Genomic DNA, 20,370 nt, shown 5'->3' on the forward strand with positions numbered 1-20,370 from the left:
AAATCACTCTGGACACTAGATAGAAAGTATTTCTAATGCAGGTAACTGTTACTTTACTAAATTCCATTGTTACAAAGCCACTGGACACATGGAACATTTTTACTGCTACTTATGAGTATTTAGCCTAAGTGCTTACATAAAATACTGATTCTCCAGTTATGAAGAATTTTGAAAGAAATCTGTAAGATCTTGTTCCTCAAATGCTGTTATTTTAACATTATGATTATGAAATAAAGGTGGAAAACAAACAAACAATAATTCTCCACCCCTTTTTCCCATCCCCTATTCTACCTCTGTTCTACCTTCCATCTCTATGAATTTACCTGTTCTAGGTGCCTCATACAAGTAGAAGCATAGGATATTTGTCCTTTTGTGTCTGGCTTATTTAACATAGCCTAGTCTTCAAGAATCATCCATGCTGTAGCGCATATCAGAATTTCTTTCCTTTTTATGGCAAAACAATATTCTATTCTCAATATATACCTCATTTTGTATATCCATTCATCCATTGATGGACACTTGGGCCATCTACTCCTTTTGGCTATTGTGAATAATGCTTCTACGAACATGGTGTACAAGTATCTGTTTAAAACTCCACTTTCAGCTCTTTGGGGTATATACCTAGGAGTGGAATTGCTGGATCATATGGTAATCCTATGTTTAACTTTCTAAGTTACTGCCAGACTGTTTTCCACTTTTACATTCCCATCAGCAATGGAAAAGGAAAAGGGTTCCAGTTTCTTCACATTTTTGCCAATATTTATTAATTTCTGGGATTTGTTTGTTTGTTTATCATAGTCATCCAAGTGGTATCTCATTGTGGTTTTAATTTGCATTTCCCTAATGTCTAATGGCATCAAGCATCTTCATGGGCTGATTGGCCATTCGTGCATCTTCTTTGGAGAAATGTCTGTTCAAGGTCTTTGCCCATTTTTATTTTCTTAAATTTTTTAAATTTTAATGTTTTTATTTTATTTTATTTTATTTTTTGTCACCATCTATCTTTGCCCATTTTTATTTTATTGTTTTGAGTTTGACTTTTTAATTTTTTAATTTTTAGTTGTTATGCCATATTGTATTTATTTGTATTATTATTATCATTATTTTATTTTATTTTATTGTACATTGTGTGAGTGTCAAATCAGGGTAGTTATCTTATTCATCATTCCAGGATGTAATCATTCTTTGTGTCCATTAACCAATCTTTGCCCGTTTTTAAATTGGGTTGTTTGTCTTTTTGTTGTTGAGTTGTGGGGGTTCCTTATATGTTCTAGATATTCATCCCTTATCAGGAAAATATGATCTGCAAATATTTTCTCCCATTCTATGAATTGTATTACTCTCTTAATACTGTCTTTTGATGCACAAAAGTTTTTCATTTTGATGAAGTTCAATTTATCTATCTTTTTATTTTGCTGCTGGTACTTTTAATGGCATATCCAAGAAATCATTGCCAAATTCAGTGTCATGAAGCTTTCCCCCTATGTTTTCTTTTAAGAATTTTATAGTTTTAGCTTTCACATTTAGGTCATTGGTCCATTTTGAGTTAATTTTTGTTTATTAGTGTTAGGTAAGCGTTAACTTCATTCTTTTGGATGTGGTTATCCAGTTTTCCCAGAACCATTTGTTGAAAAGACTGTCCTTTCCTCATTGAATGGTCTTGCTACCCTTGTCAAAAATCAATTGGCCATAAATGTGAGGGTTTATTTCTGAGCTCACTATTCTATTCCATTTGTTCTATATGTCTGTCCTTTCTCCTTTCTTCTTCTTCTTTTTCTTTTTTTGGAGGCTGACTGGTACAGGGATCCAAACTATATGTCTGTCCTTATGAAAGTACCATACTGTTTTGATCACTGTAGCTTTGTTTTGTTTCAAAACTTTGAAGCTTTGAAATCAAGAAGTTTGGATCTTCCAACTTTGATCTTTTTTTCCAAGATTATTTTGGCTATTAGGGGTCCTACATAAAGCTGTGTATTAGTCTGTTTCTGTTGCTTATAACAGAAATACCCCAAACTGGGTAATTTATTAGAAAATGAAATGTATTGCTTACAGTTTTAGAGGCTCGGAAGTCCACAGTCCAGGGAACACATCTGGTGAGGGTCTTTTTTGGTGGCAACTTCAGCAACAGAGGGTATCACATTGCAAGAAAGGCAGAAGCAAGAGACAGCTTCTTACCCACTCTTCTTTTAAAGCCATCAGAACCACGCCTTTGACCACCATTAAACCATCAATGGATTAATCCATTCACTAGGGCATGGTCCTCACAATCTAACCACCTTTCAATCACCATAATAGGATTTCCCACCCTTTTAACACTGTCACAGAGGGGTTTAAGTCTCAATGAGCTTTGGAGGGGACACCCAATCCATGGCAAGGTGCTTTTATTGTTTCCATTTTATAGGTGAGGAAACCAATATTTGGGCCTTCCTGAAGTTGTCTAGACTGGACTGGCCACCAGTCTATGACAAATCACTTATTCACTCACCCTGGGCACACTTGGGGAGACACCCTGTCTTAAAGAGGCCCCCCCCCAGGGTGGTGGGCTTCTTCCTGTCATTGCCCTGCCTCCTGGCCCCATGGGAAGACCCATGACTTCTGAGCTTCCTTGAGGCCTCTCTGCTCTCACTCTTCTTCCAGGAGAGTCTGGAGGGAAGGCCTGCAGAGCTGTCACCCACTTCCTCAATGGATCATAGGAAGGCCCTGTGGGAATTGACGTCCACGCTGGCCTTGCCCTGCCTGGATGAGGAGCCTGAAAATCAGGCCAACTGGCTCTGCACTTCATGGACCTCATCCCTAAAGCAGAAGGGGCCCCCTTCTCAGTATCTCCTGAACGTTTGCCCTAGTCCTGGATGAACTCTGAGCCCACTTTCCCAGGCATGGGGTGGTAGGAAGGCCCAGGAGGACGGCTGGGAGTGGTGAGCAGGGGGATCAACACAGAAGTCTGGATCGGAGTCCCTGGAGCTATCGTGAATACCAAACATAGCCTGGCATGGGGTGTGGGGTCTGCATGGCGCAGGGCAGTACAGAGAGTAGGTGCTGTGTTGGCAGCACCTGCAATGGTCTGCACTTTTTAGCAGAGGAGGATGGAAATTGACCCTGGAACCAAAGAAATAGGTGTGGATGATGCCAGGGCCAGAAGAAGACCAGTGGCTGAGACTGGGCCTCAGCTCAGGACAGGAGCCACTATGAGACTGCTGGAATTTTATCCCAGTCCTCAGATAAGTCCCAACCTTAGAGGGAAGGAGCTTGGACTCCAGCCTCCAGCAGTCTCTGTTTGAGTCCTATCACTGTGTAGTCTGAGAGGGAAACATTAAACAGTGAACAGTCTCAGAGAGAACAGGGCTCCCTCAGGCAGCCCAGTGGCATCTTACTCTGTTTAGAGAAGAGGTATTTTCCCCCAGCTGGCTCTATGCAAAATGCACACGGGCTGGGTTGGGCAGGGCAAAGCAACTTCCCAGTCTCCAACACAGAACCCTTTCCCTGGCGGGCGCAATCTTTGCCTCACTCTGACCTTAGAACCCAACACCCTGCTTCAATGCTACTGTATTCACGGGGTGACCCTGGCAAGTTCCTCAACACTCTCAGCCTCTGGTTCCTTGTCTATAAGCATTGCAGTATTAAATTGACCTCTGTAGTTAGAGGATTGAGAGGTGGAGACGTGTGTGTTCATGGCCTACACGAGGAGCTCCATGTGCAGACCCCCTACAGGTGCGGCAGCCCAGCCAGCACCCAGGCTCAGAGGACATCTCAGCCAGAGGCCAGAGTTGGGGCAGGGGCTGGGGATGGGGTGGGATTCCCCTAGGCCCATCCGCGTATCTTGAGCAAGCCCCGAGCCCAGGGGAGGCTGCCAGTCCTCACACCTGCAGCAATTCACAGCCACAAAACAGGACACTGCACATCAGCCCTGTGAGGGTGCAGGGTCCATGGGTTCATGCCAGTTTACAGATGAAATAACTGAGTCCAGAGATTGGGAGCAACGAGTTCAGATAAGTGTCACCGCTGAGATTCAAATCTAGTTCTTTTTTATTTCCTTTCTTAGTTTACTCTTAGTAGATATGTACTAGTCACCATGGCCACTATTTTCCAGGAGCTCATTACATGTCAGGTGCCCGTTGCTAGGATCCTACGTGTATTATTTCATGTAGTCTTCAAAGCCCCTGGAAGGGGGGGGGGGTTGATGTGTTCATCCTAATTTTACAGAGGAGGGAATCTGTGCTCAGGAGGGTCAAGGTCACACAGTCTGTGGATGGGGAAGTATCCAGAACCAGAGCCTTGGACTCCCTCTCAGGGAGTGGGACATCCCCAGGCAAGCATAGGTGGTGTGGAAGGGGTGATACCTGGAGAAGGGTATGTGTGGGGACAATGCCTGGACCATCGGTGCCTGGCTCCAGTCCCTGGCTGGTCACCCACAGGCTGGAGCCTGTGTTGCAAGGAGCCCCATGCGGGCTGGCCCCAGGCAGGCCATGGACAATGCCTGTCCTTCCTGTGAAGACAAGCTGGACGCCTCATGGCTTGCTGCAGGGGTCAGTGTCTCCTCCACGGCTCAGGGTCTGGGGTGGCTCAGCTCCTTCCTTCCCTACATCAGCCACCCCTTGTGTCCTGCCACTTCCCTTTCCCGCCTGCCCCCACCCTCAGCATCTGTCCCCTCACCTGCTGTGAGATCCTAGTGAGCAACCCGACTGCCAAATCAGCTTGGCATGGGCGGCCAGAACTGTGTGACCTGAGCAAGTCACTAACCTTGTCAAGCCTCAGTCCTCATCTGTAATACGGGGTAATAACAGCACAGTCCTGGCTTACAGGGTTGTCTGATGATTAGAGGTGATCACGTAGCAAGGCATTGGCCTTGTGCCTGTCAGCACCACACCAGGCACCCCCAGCCACTGGCCCCCTTCCCCTGAACTTGAAGCCTGGCTCTGGTTCCCCGTGACCTCTGGGAAGGTCCCACCTCGCTCCGCCTGACTCGGCCGGCCTCATGCTGCTTCGTCAGACACCAGCTCCAGCTCCCCTCACATCTCCCACTGCTGCCTCGACGCCGGCTTGTACAGCGACTTACAGCTCCAGATATCAGATGTCCGGGCTCCTAAACTGGAGGGCTGCTCCCCACCTCCCAGCCTCTGCCCTGCCTTGTGTTGTCTCCCTGTCCCATCCCTTGTCTCTGACTTTTCTACACATTTTAGTTCCATAAAGCAGGAGGAAGAAGTGGGGGATCAAGCTGGGCTTTTAAGACTTGAGAAAGCGGGAAGGGAAGTGGGCAGTGGAGACCTTCCTGTCCTCATAATTGAGGAAGCCTATTTAAAAGAACGAGGCGTTCAAGCCAGATAGGCCTTGGTCAAAAGCCAGGCTGCCCACACAATTAGAGAGTGTAACCTCCTTCATCCTTCTTTCCTCATCTTCTTGACAGACAGGAGACACCTTGTGGTCAGTAGCACTGAGATGAGAGGGCAAGCGCGTGCGTGGTGGGTCCTCTGCCAGCACTCGTGTTGTCCCCATCAGTGGGATTCCTGGGAACCCCTGAAAACTCACAGGGCTCTGATGGGGTCCCTGGAGGCTGCAGGTGACCCACCATGCACAGGCCTGTGGACTCCCCAACCCGGTGGAGGCCAGCAGAGGCCCAGGCCCAGGAGCCCAGACATCTCAGGGGCCCGGCCAGCTGGGCTGCTCGGCTGTTCAGGTGAGGGACCCTATAAGGCCCAGGAGAAGCCTCAGAATGGGACTCGGTGGAGAGCTGGGGAGCTCTGGAAACTCACTTCTTATCTCAAGCTCCTGTCAGCTCAGCTGAACAAAGAGTAGCTCTTCTAATCACATTAAACTGCTTTTGTTCTCTAAAAAGTACAAGTTGGTCCTTCCTTTCTTGGCCCTGTCTCTCTAACATCTATCCTGAGCCATCTCAGAAAAGCTGTAAACCATCTCACATTTATCTGCTTATACATAGACCACTCCAACACTTGGGTCAGGGGACACCTAGGCACAAAGCATCCCTTTAACACATCATCTGAGGCTTGAGTTCTTTGAGGAATCCCTGACCTGCTTACAGACCTCTTGTGATGGGGTGCTCTCTGCCTATCGAAGCCTCTGTTCCATATCTTGAGCCACTCAGGTTCTGGGGACGGCCTTCCTTATTTTGACCTGGAGTTGACCTCCCTGTCTCTGCCCCCATGAGTCCTGGCTCAGGCCTCTGGAGATGCCAACCACTGATGCTCCCTCTACTCCTGATGGCCCCGTGGAGATCTGTGAGACAGTGTTCCCCAACAGTTCCTCAAGGGCCTCAGCTTGGGACCCTCTCCTTACTCAACCCTCCTCCCAGATACTCCAGGTAAGCAACTGGCTTGCTTAGTGAAGTCTCCAGTCATGCATCCATCCATCGATCTATCCACCCATCGATTCATTCACCCATCGACCCATCCATCCACCCACCCATCCATCCATCCATCCACCCACCCATCCATCTATCCATCCACCCATCCACCCACCTATCCACCCACCTATCCACCCATCCACCCATCCACCCATCCACCCATCCATCCATCCATCCATCCATCCATCCACCTGCCCATCCTTCCATCCATCCATCCATCCATCCATCTATCCAAAGCATACCTGAGTGTTTGGTCCTTTGCCTTCCTCAATTTGCCAACCAATGATGGTAGAGATGAGCCCCACTGTGGGCTAGGAACTGTGGGGCAGTGGAAAGAGCCTGGCTGCTACCCACTGGCTGTTCCTCCCTGAGGCTTAGTTTCCTTACCTATACAATGGGACAATAATACCTGCCCCAGGGGACTGTTGTAAAAAGAAGGGACAGTCTGTCTCATTTAAAAGTGCTGGGTAATGAGTCATTGAATCAGGCAAGCAGATGGTATGGTCCCCTCCATGGGGCACCTCGGAAGGAGCAGTCATAAAGCCATGTCCTCTGAGGGCCTCACTGAGTGCTGAGCATTGCTGTGCACAGGCACTGAGCACCGGGACCCAGTGGGGACCCAGACAGACCTAATTTCTGCCTCCGTGGAGCTTGCCTTTTTGAGAGTTCAGCACTGTCTACCTTAAGTTTCCTAACAATTCTCACTGCTTCGTGTCTTGGTCGACAGAAGACAAGCAACAGGCAACTCATTGCTAGTAAACTGGCAACGGCAGGCACGCTGACTGCAGAAGTCCTTGCTGTTAAGCTGACACGAGGGAGAGGAGGGCAAAAGCAGCCCCAGCACTGTGTTCCCTGGTGGTTGTTCAAAAGAGCTGGCCGTGGCTCCTGAGGCTTCCGCCATGACAGGGGGTGAGGCTAGTCTCTTTGTTCTGTTTCTTCTCCCACCAATAAAAGATGATGGTTGAAAAAAAGGTGTAGGACTGGCCGGTTAGCTCAGTTGGTTAGAGCACGACCTTATAATACCGAGGTCACAGGTTCAGATCCCGCTACTGGCCGCCTGCCTAAATACGTAAAAGTGAAGAGCCTATCAACCCGAGAGCATGTCAGACATTAGAAAGATATTCAACAAGAATGGTTTGGCTTTCACAAAACGGTTTTTGAACTTGGTAGGGTAGAAACAGAAAACTTAATTTTTCTCCCTTCTGTCTTCCAAAGCCACTGTTAGACCTCACTCCCCCACCCCGGGCACATGCAAGAACTGTTCCAGTCATTTCCAGGTATAACCCAGTCCAGCCCAACCTAATAATCAGAATTTCACTCTTTCCTTCAACTTTAACCTCCCCAGGCTCCTGCCTTGGGGAAAGAGAACAGGGTCTGTCTTCACTTGCCGTGTTGTGCCCACGCTGCCCTGCCAGCTGCTTCTGGTGTCTCCATGGACGGGGCAGGATGCGGGAGCAGTAACTCTAAAGTGGCGGAGGTCTCATTTCCCTGGCACTGTAATAATTGGTGACGGTACCCCAGGTGTCAGATGCACACAGGCCAGCTCTCTCTCCCGGGCACCCGGCCAGGTTCTTTGGTGACCCTGTTCCTGCTGGAATGTCTCACTACTCTGTTCCCTGCCGTAGTCCGTTTCTGATCCATCCCAGTTGCACCCAACAGCACACTCCACAGAGCTGCTTTTTTGGGCTCCTGTTTCCCTGTTGGGCAGTTCTCATGGACAGAGAGTTACATGGCATCTTTTCCCGGCTATGTTCCATAGCCCCTTATTGGCTCCCTGGTAAAATTTCAATGCCGATTCTTGGACATGGCAGATGGAAACTGGGGCTAAAACCCAGGCTTCTCCCTCCAAGGTTAGAGGTTTAGGTATCCTCTGATATACTTTGTATTCTGGAATTTCATACAAGGGAGCATTTGAAAAAGGTTCTGCTTTCTTTTAAATGGACCCTCAGGTGGAGGAAAGTGTGGGGGCCAATGGGGAGGAAATGTCAAGATGGCTCATTTTTCCCAGCTTGGCCATAGCTGAGGGGAGATTCTGTCTGGTGGGGAGGTGGCAGGCAGGTGGGAGGGGACAGGGCATGGGGAGCTACCACTTCCTGAACAGCCACTGAGTGATAGACCCAGTGCTTGGGGCTTTACAGGGAAATGATGTAATGGGAGGTTAAGAGCCAAGATCCTGGCCTGGGCGACCCGGGTTCAAATCCTGGCTGTGCCCTGTGGGTCCTTGGGCAGGTTAGGTAACCTCTCCAGGCTCTATTTTCCTCATCTGTAAAGCGGGGGTCAGGATAATTAGCCCAGCACCCACCTCAGGGTGAGCTCTGATCTGTGTCCAGTGTCCTCCTCTGTGTGCATGATTTCATTTGCTTCCTCAGATCAATATGTGGTGAGAACTATCAGTTGTCATAGGGAAGGAGGCAGAGGCTGAGAAGGGCTGGGGTCACAGTGGGGATGTGAACCCACATCAAGCCTGTTGAGCTCCTTGCAGTCTCTCGAATGGGACTGGGCACGCTCTCTGACCTGCAGCCTACCCTCATGGGGCTGTGCCCTAGGGGGCGGGCTGTCAAGGCCAGCAGAGAGGTCTCCCTCCTGCCCACCTCCACAATGAGGAAACCAGGTCCCACAAAAGGAAATGGCTTGCTTGGGGCCCTAATCTCTGTGGCCTAGCCCCTGCAGCCACCAAGAGTGATGTGGCAGGAAAGGAGGAAGTGGCAGTGGGAATAGAGGCTGCTTCTCTACCCAACTAGTGGAGGCATGGTCACAGCTGGGCATGTCTGGGCCAGCTCACAGGACTGAACAGTGGCTCGCACCCACAGAAGGAAGCCACTGGGCTGTCCCCGGGCAGAACAGGGCACCCAGACCTTCCCTACCCTGCCTCGATGCTGAGACAGAATAGGCTTCCTCCTGCCCTGAGTTTTCCTGAGCACCTCCCCCTGGGGCCTCGGGAGGTACCTGGAGCCCAGACCGGCCATGCACCATGGATGGCAAGGTCTGGGTCCCACATCTGGCTTGAGTGGGCCTCCTGGCACCCTTAGCCAGGATGGATTGCCCTAGGTGCCCGTGGCGGGGACGTGGCTTCTGGCCATTTGCTGGTGGTCTGGTGCGTCTGCAGAGCCGATGACCTTTCTCCCGGGCAGCGCTCCTCTGACCAGCTGGGCACACAGCTGGCCTCTGTGAAGCCATGGAAATCGGATGATAGCCAAAACACAGCTCTGATTTGAGACGGAGAAAATTTGAGTAATCATTTTCAAAAGATATTTTTTACAATCATTTTTTGATGTTGAAAATGGAAAGCTGTTATTGGGCTGTCTACTGAATGACTGATGTGGTATATGGCTTTGGGGACAGGCCGACTTGGGTTCAAATCCCAAATTCTGCCTTTTGCCAGTTGGGTGACCTTGGGCAGTCACTGCCTCTCTCTGGGCCTCCACATCACCATCTTTACCTCCTTGGGTCTGTGGCGTTACCAGTAAAATAACAGTTCTTGGTGCAGTATATGCAGTAAATGGAGATTTGACAAAGGGCAAGGCCCGGGCAGGACTCAGGTGACAGAGGCTGAGGTGGACAGGAGGAGGCAAGAGAGGAGATGAGAGGTGGGAGGGCCTCCTGGGGGTAACTCTGGTGCTGGGCCTTAGATGGTGGACAGAATTAATTGACAGAATGATTGGTTCGTTCTTTTCCCCAACAGCATACTGAGGCTGACTCTCCCAGCTCTGAGCAGTGAGTCAGAACCCATCCCCTAGAGGAGGAGGCCGGGGTAGGAGTGACGGAGGAGGACGCAGGCTGGGGGATGGGGTGCAGGGCCAGGATGCATAGATAGCAGCCCCCGAGGAGTTGGGCACTTCCTCGGAACAACCTAGTCACACCTAGTCTCTTGTGACCATGGCTCACTCAGCGCAGCCCCAGCTAGTGCTGCTGTGACTCTGAGCAGGGGCTGGACACTTTGGGGACTTGACCTCCTGGAGAACCAGCCTGCAGGGCCCCTCGCTGCTTCCACCTCCTCCAGATGGCCAGCGTAGGTTTGGTTTTGCTTCTCTTTCCACTCTGGGGGCCTCACTAAGGATAGAAAGGATCACCTGAAGGGTCAGGGCTGGGTGTGGGGCTGCACTCCTGGCCCAGCAACATCAGCCCGGACATGGGAGCAGATGCCTGCCCCAGGACAGGCCTGTGGAAGGTTGGGGGGACACTTCCTCCTGCTGGGGCCCTGCGTGGCCAGCCAGAGCCCAGACACCCTGCTTGTCACCCTGTGGGCAGCTGAGCCTGGGCCAGGTCCTCCTCAGGAATTTCTAGGGATGCTTAGGGAGCAGGGTATGAGCTTAGGGCCCTAAGTGTCCTACAGGCCTGGAGTGTCCACTGTTCTGTTTGCTGTGGGTGGGCTGGAGTGTGGGGTCAGTTGGGACAACGTGTGCCATCTCTGTCCTTCCCCCATGTCTGATTCCCCTTAAACCCTGAAGGATAACACCTTCGCTTTCCAGAGCTAGGCTCAAATGTCTCTTCCTGCAGGAAGCTCTCCTTGATTTGACTCCACCCCCCACTCCCCATGGACCCATAAGGTGGCATTTGAGGGAAGGCAAGGGGACAGGGGAAGGGGGAAGGAGCACCATGTTTTGACTGAGACAGGTTAAGTGTGCGTGGCCTTGGGAGCGACCACGGCTCTCTGAGCTCTGTGGAAGGGATGGGATATGTGCAGTCAGGGAAGCAGGGGCTCCTTTCCCCAGTCTCTGAGGGGTCTGTAGGGACAGAAAAGAAGACAGACTAGGGCTTGCCTGGTTTGCGATTGCCTGGCCAAGCACCTGGGGGGTTGATGCCTCCTACCAGGCCCCAACACCTTCCCCTGGAGTAAGCCACACGTGCAGGGCCAGGAGAGCTGGGAGTAGACAGCCTGGCCCTGGAACCTGCTCCATAGGCCTGCGGGTGTCCTGGGAGACCTCTGTCCCCTCATAGTCCTTGCATACTACCTCTCTCCCCACTTCTCACACCAGCAGCTCAAACGCACACCCAGAATCCACTCCAGGGGTGAGAATCGGGTTGGTTAGGAATACCAGGACTGACTGGGTGAGTGCTGGGCAGCAGAGGGCAGCTGTTCCTGGAATTCTCCAGACGCCTCTCCCCCACTCTGGTTAAGAGGTGCACCTAGGGTAACCTAGAGTGTGCCAGGTCCTGACTGAAGTCAGTTTCAACGCCTGCCTCATTGGGTCAGTGTGAGAGGATTAGCTGAGCCACAGCCCAGTGTAGCATCTGGCACACGGCTGGTGCCCAGGAAACGGCAATTGCTGTGGCAACGCAGAGGTGAAGGGCAGTGATTCAAGCCAGACAGCCTGTGTTTAAGGCTAGGCCTGCCACTTTCAAGCTATGTCACCTGGGCAAGGTCTCATGTCACCCCATGTGCCTCCATTTCTTCACTTAGCTGACATAATAAGGTTATTGAGAAGGTGACAGGAATGGTGCCAGGTGCCCTGTGAGTGAATGAATTTCAGGGCTTGCTGTCATCATGGGGGCATCCACTGTCTTGTGTTGGAGTTGATTTGTCCTGGACTGTGAGCTCTGAGGCCAGGCATGGCATCCCCAGCCCAGTCAGCAGGCAGCGTTCATTCACACACCTGTTACCTCCACAAATGTGGAGGGGGACCTCTCATGTGCCTGTGTGGAGCCACACAGGAATCCCAAGAGCTTGACCTCAAATGGGACAGAAGGAAGCAGGAGAGAGGCTGTTCCTGGAGGTAGTGGTCCTCCCCCAGCTGTGCTCAGTACTGCCCCGTCTTCATACATCCCTCTGTCCTGCATTACAGTGCAGGGACTTCACGGCCCACACGGGCTACGAGGTGCTGCTGCAGCGGCTGCTGGACGGCAGGAAGATGTGCAAGGACATGGAGGAGCTGCTGAGGCAGAGGTGAGCCACGGGGCAGGCTGCAGGGAGGCAAGGGGGCCCCCTCCCTGCTTAGCTACCATCAGAGCACCCCCTGCTTTAAAAAGTCAGGAGTAAGGCTCTCTTGCTTTCTTCCAGACCTGGACCTCCCCCCAAAGTGGGCAAATCCTTTGATGTCCTTTCAAATGTGCCTGTATTTGGCCAACATTTATTTCCAGGAAGGGTAGGGTTTTAACTTTTTCAAGGAGCCATGCCTACCCCCAAGGGCTGACAGGTGGACCCTGAGGTTCTGCCACAGATGTGTTAGGGCCCTGCAGCCAGCAGGCCTGGAGGCGATGCAGCACCCACGCTTGTTCTTGCAGGGCCCAGGCAGAGGAGCGGTACGGAAAGGAGCTGGTGCAGATCGCCCGGAAGGCAGGTGGCCAGACTGAGATCCAGTAAGAGCTCTGGGCCCTGGGGCTCACTCTTCTCCTTTGTTGGCCCTTTCTGGACCTTTAGTTAGGGTTTAGGGCTTTCTGGCATGGGGTAGGCTGGACAGGGCCAGGGAGGGTCGGTATTGGTCATAGGATGGGGGTGTTGGGACCCTCCTTGGTGCTTGGTTATTGGGCATTCTGGGCAAGGTCAGGTTCTGTGTAGGGGAAAAAAATCCAAGGGTCTGAGTGCTGGAAAGGGCTGGGCAGGGCAGGCAGGATGCCCCTGGTCTGCAGGCACTTGCAGTTCAGCCTGCTCCAGATGGGCTGGCCTCCATCCAAGTCCTGAGGTGCAGGCAACAGGCCCCTCCACTGGCTGCCTGAGCCTCCTGCAGTACTGACTTAGCCTGGGCTTCAAGGACAGAGATGTGGCCAGAGAGGGAGGCCAGGAGGGGACACACCTGGGTTCCAGTGCCAGCTCCTCACCCACCAGCTGTGTGACCTCATGCTGGTTACTGACCCTCTCTGTATCTCCATTCCCTGATCAGTGATGGGATAATAACACAACCTTCCTCAGAGGATTAGGTGGGCCCAGGGGCTCAGCTTGGGCCTGCTCAGAAGGGAGGCCAGCAGGGGAATTGCTGTTATGGAGGCACTGGAGCCCTGGAGGGGACAGATGCAGGGAGGGCGACTGATTCCAGGGCAGCTGAGGAGAACTTTCTAACAGTGGAGCGGAGGGGCTGCTTTGGGAAAATGCAGTCTCCCCCTGGGTGTGGACAGAGCCAAGCTGAGGATAGGTCAGGGTGCTGGAGTCCAGGTTCTGAAGAGGCTCTGAGTCCATCTCCTCCTACCTGGGGGCCCTGAGGCCTGACCCTGCAGGTGCCATACTAACCCCTTCCCCTCTCACCTGCTCCCCTGGAGGTCAAGCCTGTGCCATGCCTGGTGCTGACCAAGAGTGAGTTCTGGATATACAGCACTCTCTAGCTCTTGTAAAGACACAGGGCACCCTGGTGGTTCCTGCTTCCAACCAGAAGCCAGAAAAACATGGGAAGAGCTTGAGGAAGGTTTAAAAGTGGTGTGAGCCAGAGGAGATTAATGCCCAATGCCCAAAGGGTCATGTGTTAGATCACAGAGTGTGCACACAGCCCTGGGAATAAGCAAGCACAAGCTCTAGTCCCTGCTCGGCCTTTGTGAGCTGTGTGACTGTGGGCAAGTTGGTTAACCTCTCTGATTTTGTTTCTTACCTGCCCACTCCAGTGGTCTGTTGTGCAGATAAACAAACACACGGTCTGAGGTTCTCCCAAGGGCAGGACTGAGGGCTGGATGTAGGCTGGGCCCAGGGGAGGGCTCAGGGCACAGTAAAGAATGCGTGGACGTCTTCCCCGGGGAACAGTACCTAGGGCTGTCCAGTGGAACTGAGGGAGATACCCAGCCAGGGGAGGTGTGGGCTGTGTGGGGCTGGGAGAGCCCATGCTTGCCTCTTGGCCTCCCAGGCCAGCTGGAAAACAAGAACTTTCCCAGAAAGAGAGGGGACCTCATGGGGGAGGGCTCAGGCAGTCAGAACTGGAGAGGTGGTCCAGGCAGGGCAGGCTGGGAAGCAGGCTGGGGCAGGGCTGTGTGAGGCACACTCAGGGGGCTGTGAGTGACAGGGACTTACAGCAGGGCAGGAGAAGCCACTAACAAAGAGAATCAAATGGAGGAGGGAGCTGGGTGGGCTGTGGGAAGGGGGGAGGTACGCAATATCTCACTGCACTTTTAGAAATTTGAAGTGGCCAGGCTGAGGGTCGGGGTGGCCCTGATTCCCTGCATGGTTATGGAAGGCGGAGTGGGCAGGGTCTGCCCTGACTTATTTACTGTGTGACCCTGGGATGCTCGCTTCCCCTCTCTGAGTCCCAGGTCCCTGCTTGGAGAAGGGGATGGCCACCCCTGAGAGGTGCTCTGGGCAGTCCAATGACAAGCAGAGAGTGCCAAGGCTCTAGAATGCTCAATACACAGGGGGGCTTTACAATCTCAAAGGCCCCTCAGATCCCACTCCTCCATACATCAGGTAAATTGGAGTCACCAGCTTGGTTAGGGGCTGAGACACCTGACTGGGAAGCCTTGACCACTTCCTCTGGGACCCAGCCCCTCCTTGGCCCTTGGAAAAAACTTCACAGGGAGCTGGAAGCTGGGAGTCCCTGGAGGGGGAGCCCCAAGCTGAGGGTGGGGAGCAGGGTCAGACTCTGCCTTGCTGCAAAGAGGAACAGGAGCCTGGGCTGGGAAGTCAGGCCCCAAGACTCAGCCAAAGCAGCAGCAGGAAAAGCAGAAACAAACCCCCCAGGTGCTGAGCAGTCCAGCCACAAAGGGGCCCAGAGCTAGTGGGAAGGTGTATGAGAAACCAGCACTGGCCCCTGCTCACCATCAGGCTGGGCAGCCAGTGGAGCAAGGCACAGCTAGGTGCCGTGGGCGGGGAGGGTGTCCCAAGAGAGAGGAAGGGAGGGGCAGGCAGAGGAAGGGCCAGAGGACTGGCATGGACAAGCTTGGAGGTGGGGAAATGCAGGGCACATTTCGAGCCAGTGAATGGCAGGGGCAGGAGCTAAACCCAACCCAGCTCACCTGCTGCCTCCCTTAGAGCCCTGCCCCATGCGGCTCCCAACTCAGTTTGCTGTACACAGTGGGTGCTCAGTAAGTGTTGCTGTTGACCCACGTGGAATATGCTGGGGTTAGTGAGGCCACTCAGTGTTTCTTTCTTTAACTGTGGGCCAAGCGTCCACATTCACCCATTTAGTCAGCAAGCGTTTATTGAGCACCTGCTCTATGTGCCATGCTCTAGGCTGAGTCAGGGGGATTCAAGAATTAAAAATACTACAAAATGAAGGGCCCCACTGTCCTGGAGCCAGAGTCTCGCACACTGAGGGTGACTTACTTCTCTTCCTGACTCCTTTGCATCAGAGCCTCCCTTAAGGACCGTCTCGTGCCCCACTCTCTCCCGGAAGCCCTCCCAGACACTCCACCTTGCCCACTGTCAGGGTCTTGGCTTAGACCTCCCCACACCAACCTGGAGGGCTCTTCGCAGGAAGTGGGAGTGGTGGCCATGGCACCTGCGTCGGTTTCATCTCAGAGACTGATGCGGGGTAGGTTGTGTCTTGGCCTTTGGGAAAGGTGGCCTGGCTATTCAGCGTGGGGGCTGGTGGCCCACCCTCCAGGACCCATTTCTGGGTGGGGGGAAGGCTCCAGTCTCCCCAGGGCCTACAATGCCCCCCAGGTCTGTGGGATGCTCATTCTCAGCCCCTTGATTGGAAAGGCTGGGAGGGGGTGAACAGGAAGACAGAAGCCAGGGGTCAAGTGACCCCACACACAGCCCAGCCAGCACTGAGAGGGTGGAGCGGTCAGCCTTCCCCACCTCTGCTGCCTAAAGATGCCGCATTTCCGCGTTGTCCCTGACCTCAGACCAGCCAGGGGCCTCCCTCAGGCCCAGGGGCTCGGGCCATATAAACTAAAGGGAGTTATCCACACCTTAAAATGAGTTTTGGTGTGTGCCTGTGGGGCAGTGGCAACGGAAGACCCTCTCCCCAAGCTCCGGGGTCCCCACAGCCCTGTCAATGCATTTTGAAGGCAGCGTCAGGCGTTTGCGGGGCTCCTCCACGCTGCTGAGCCACACACATGCCCCGCAGAAAGGTCACCTTGCCCCCCCTGCCCCGCCGCGGGCCTTGCTCCGGCTGTGGCCCCCGGTCCTCCCCTGTCCAGTCCTTCCCATCCCTCAAGGTCTGCCTGAAACGCCACCTCCCCCACAAAGCTGTCACCGCCTCCTCTTGCTCGTCCTGCCCCAGGTAGGAGGGTGCTAGGGGTGTCACCCGCTCCGGAAGCCACGCGGGGCAGGGGTTCGGGAAACAGAGGGGATCCGGGCGGCAGGGCCGGGCCAGCTCCCTGCGAGCCCCTGCGGTTGCCCATGAGCAAGGACGGCCCCCAAGGGCACAGGCTTGAATCCTCACGTCCCCATCTCACCCCCGCTCGTCAGGAACCTGAAACGCTGTGGTTTTCCTGTCAGAAGAGAGGTTTTTTCATGACCTCTCTTCCTGTGAGCTCAGAGAGAATGAAACTTCACTGAGGATGTTCACGGAGAGAGGCGGGCCCTGTTCCCATCAGGGGTCCCCAGACAGCATTCTCTATGGGCCCCGCCTCCAGCACAGGGAGGTGACAGGGCCCACTCCTGTCAACTGGGAGGCATGAGCCCCCTGGCCCGCAGGTAGGCAGGGGATGGGGAGGCCACCGCAGGGACTTGAGGTGGCGCATGCGATGTGGTGGGGAGAGTACAAGGGAGACATTCACACTGGAAATCCAGACCATGCTTGAGAGCAGAATTTCAGGCCGAGCTTCCTGGGAGCCAAGTCAAAAGGGCAATGGCCTGAGTTACATATGAGGGCGCTGGTGATGGATGACAGGAGGCAGAGGCCTGCACGGCAGCCCCATCCTTGTCTCAGGAGACCTTGATGACAGTTTCGCTGCACAGCAAGGTGAAGGAAATAGGAGTGATGGGAAAGCTAAGAGAAACCATCTTTTCCAGGTCTCATGAGGCAGCGAAAGACTTTGGAGGGTCCCCAGATCCCCCACAGATCAGAATTTAAGGCCATTCACCTCGGGAGCATCTTTGACTACCCACAGTGGGCTGCCTTGGGTCCCAGGCAAAGTTGGGGTCCTCCCCTCACCCACAGAGCTGAGGCTGCCTTCTTGTGAGTCTGGGGCCAAGAAAGGGAGGAGTGTCCTGGGCTCTGTGAGGGAGCCAAACTGTGATGGCCTGAAAGTGTCAGCACTGGGAACAGCCCAGAGGGGAGCAGAGGGGCACCTGGAGTGGTCAGAGCCTGCAGGCATGCACAGCTGTCCCAGACAGAGCGAGCACCCACATCTATACAGCCCCCAAGGCCCAGCCGGGCTCACAGGGACAAACAGGAGTTCAAGGTGAGCATGGACTGTCACCATCAGGACTGTCCCCAGGGTGATGACAGAGGCTGAATGTCCACCTGGCAATGCTGTGGGTTCAGGCAGGGCTCCCAACATCCATTCTAGGGCAGACAGAAGGGACAGCTGCTTCCAGATTCCTTACAGCACCCAGGCCTGCATCCATGGGCCCAGGACATGGGGCACAGGTGGGTTTAGGGTTGAGAAAGGCTTGTCTATGAGGCTGGGGACAATGGGCATTGCCTGTGTGCTCCCTGGTTCACAGTTCAGTGGGGAGACAGTCAATGGGTCAACCCAAAGGAACATCAGGGACAAGTGCTCAGAAGGGGCAGAAGAGGATGCCAGGCAACGATGCTGCAAGGGGGATTGGTACTTGCAAAAGCCCTGAGGCCAGAAGGAACATGGCATATAAAGGAACTGGTAAGTGGCCAGGTGGCTGAAGGGAGGGGCAGGGCTAACAGAAAGGAAGTGAGGTGGAGGGATGGAGGGAACGGGGCAGGGGCTAGGGTGGTGGCAGCCAGAGGTGGGGAGACATGAGATTCAGGAGATAAAATAGAAGGCGGTGGCAAGGACAGGGAGAGGTCAGAGCAAGGATGCTTGCTGGTTTCTGGTGTATATAACTGAGTGGACAGCGGGGTCTCTGCTGAGAGGGGAGCCCTGCAGAGGAACAGGTTTATGGGGCAGGCATTGAGTCGGGTTCTGGACATTCTGAGTGAGTTTGAAGCGTCTGTGAGATGTGAGATCCAAATGGGTCTGGGCGGGATGTGGTCATGAAGGAGTCGGGGGCCCGAGCATGGTGTGTGTGAAGGTTGGGGAGGCAGGAGGGGCCACGCTGAGCCCAGGGGGCTCTAACCATGAGCGAGGAGACCCAGCCAAGAGACGAGCACGTCGGGAAGGAGAGGGGTTGGAGGTGTAACCGCTGACGAGGAGTCAGAGAAGAGTCCTGATCCCCCAAGGGAAGGTGGGGTCACCACAGCAGTCGGTCCTCTCCTTCCTTGACCAGGTTGCACCTGGTTCTGCCTCTTACCAGCTTTGTGGCCAGGGAGCAGTTTCCGCACCTCTCTGATCTTCATTTTTCTCATCTGTAAAATGGGGATAACCAAGCACCTTTGCTTGCAGAGTTGTGGGGAGTAAATAATGTGGGGCAGCGGTCCTCACATTTGAATGTACTTGAAACCACAGACCATGCTCTGGGATCCACTAGATTAGAGCCAGTGGCCTGGCAGTACCTAGGAACCCACAGTTCTCCCCCAGGCCTGGATCCTTGTGAGTCCTGACAGCTTGCTGCTCCTCCTTGGCCTCAGTTTCCCTAACTGCCCAGTGAAAGGAGGGAACCTCCAGGAAAGCAGGCAGGTGGGCAGGAGCCTGCGCTGCCTTCGCCGCCTGGATGTCCTGGACGGGTGCCATGTGGCCTTGTTGCCACCAGGGGGCAGGCGAGCTGCTCCATAGAGAGGCAGCGGGGACAGCTGGCTGGGCCGAGGGCGGCCCCAGGATGCGGTTGAGACAAGACCCCTTGTCGCTGCCTCTGTGTGACCCCAGTAAGCTTGATATGCTCTGGGCTCAGTTTCCCTATCTGCCTTGATTGACTGCAGCTCCTCAGGCATCCTGGGCAGGAGGAGACACAGCATGTTGACCTCCTTGGTTAAAGGAATATGAACAGTCTCGCCCTTGGGGCCAATCTGCAGGCACCACAAACACATCTCTTTGTGCCCTTGGAGACCGAGCACCTGTGGGCCCAGGCTGGGGGCACCGCAGGCATGGACACCTCTCACACATGTGCTCCTGAGTGTGAATCTGCTCCTCATGCCCAAGGGGCTGTGTTCGGGAGTGGCAAAGGAGCCCACCCACAGGGCTGCTCAACAGGGGACCCCCTATCTGAAGGCAAATCCAGTGGGGGTTCTGATAAGATGGAACACTTTTAGGTGGAGCAGGTTGGGGGGACAGCTCAGGTCAGGTTGCAGGGGCCTGGGGACCCCCAGGATGGGTCGGGGTGTGCACCACCATGTATCAGGGGAGGGTTGCACAACAGTGACAACCTTTGTAAAGCACCCACTTTGCACCAGGTCCTGATAGAGGTGCTTTCTACATGTCAACTCATTTTCTCTCACCATCTTCCTGTTTGTGCTATTAGCATCCATATTTTTCAGAAGGGGGAACTGAGAAAGGTGACCTAACTTGTTCACAGTCACACAGCAAGTGAATGGCAGAGCCTTGGATTGAACCCAGGCCAGCTGGCCCCAGGGTCTGCTTCTAATGCATGTGGGATTCCAGAGCAGGAAGAAGCCCCTGCCCAGGCCCTGCTGTTGTCCTAGGCTGGGCTTCCATGCCACCTCCCACCTCCCCCTTAGGGCTTAGTCCTCTGAGAGGCACCCCTTGGTCCTGTTTCTGCTCCGGGACCCCTCTGCCTCATGGTGTCCCATTACCATTCAGCAGACAGGACTGGGTCCTCAATTCCACTTGTGGCTTTGAGGGAGAACCCCCTCAGTAGGGTTGCCTGATAAAATACAGGATGCTCAGTTAAATTTGAATTTCAGATAAACAGCAAATACTATAAAAATGGAAGTATGTTCCAAATATAACATGGCATACTTATACTCAAAAAATATTCATTGTTTATCTAAAATTCAAATTGAACTGGGTGTCCCATATTTTTATTTGCTCAGTCTGGTACCTCTATACCTCAGGTGCCATCCCTGACTCCCATGCCGGGTGCCAGCCTCTCTCCTTCCCTCTCTCCCTGGTGCCCACCCTGGGGCCCTCCCTGGAGCAGACAATGCCCACATCTCTCGCTTCCTGGGTCCCTCCCGCAT

The 20,370-nt window shown here is 53.6% G+C and overlaps 1 protein-coding gene across 1 annotated transcript in view; it reads left to right on the plus strand.

The window, feature by feature from the left end:
- The window catches only part of PSTPIP1 (proline-serine-threonine phosphatase interacting protein 1), a 43,566-nt gene that overhangs the window by 10,684 nt on the left and 12,512 nt on the right, over positions 1–20,370 (plus strand). The window contains exons 3-4 of the mRNA XM_063090558.1: positions 12,139–12,239; positions 12,578–12,652. Coding sequence (XP_062946628.1) covers positions 12,139–12,239; positions 12,578–12,652 — 176 coding nt within the window. The remainder of the gene's footprint in view (positions 1–12,138; positions 12,240–12,577; positions 12,653–20,370) is intronic.

Source organism: Cynocephalus volans, chromosome 3 (assembly GCF_027409185.1).
Source record: "Cynocephalus volans isolate mCynVol1 chromosome 3, mCynVol1.pri, whole genome shotgun sequence".
Lineage (NCBI taxonomy): Eukaryota > Metazoa > Chordata > Mammalia > Dermoptera > Cynocephalidae > Cynocephalus > Cynocephalus volans.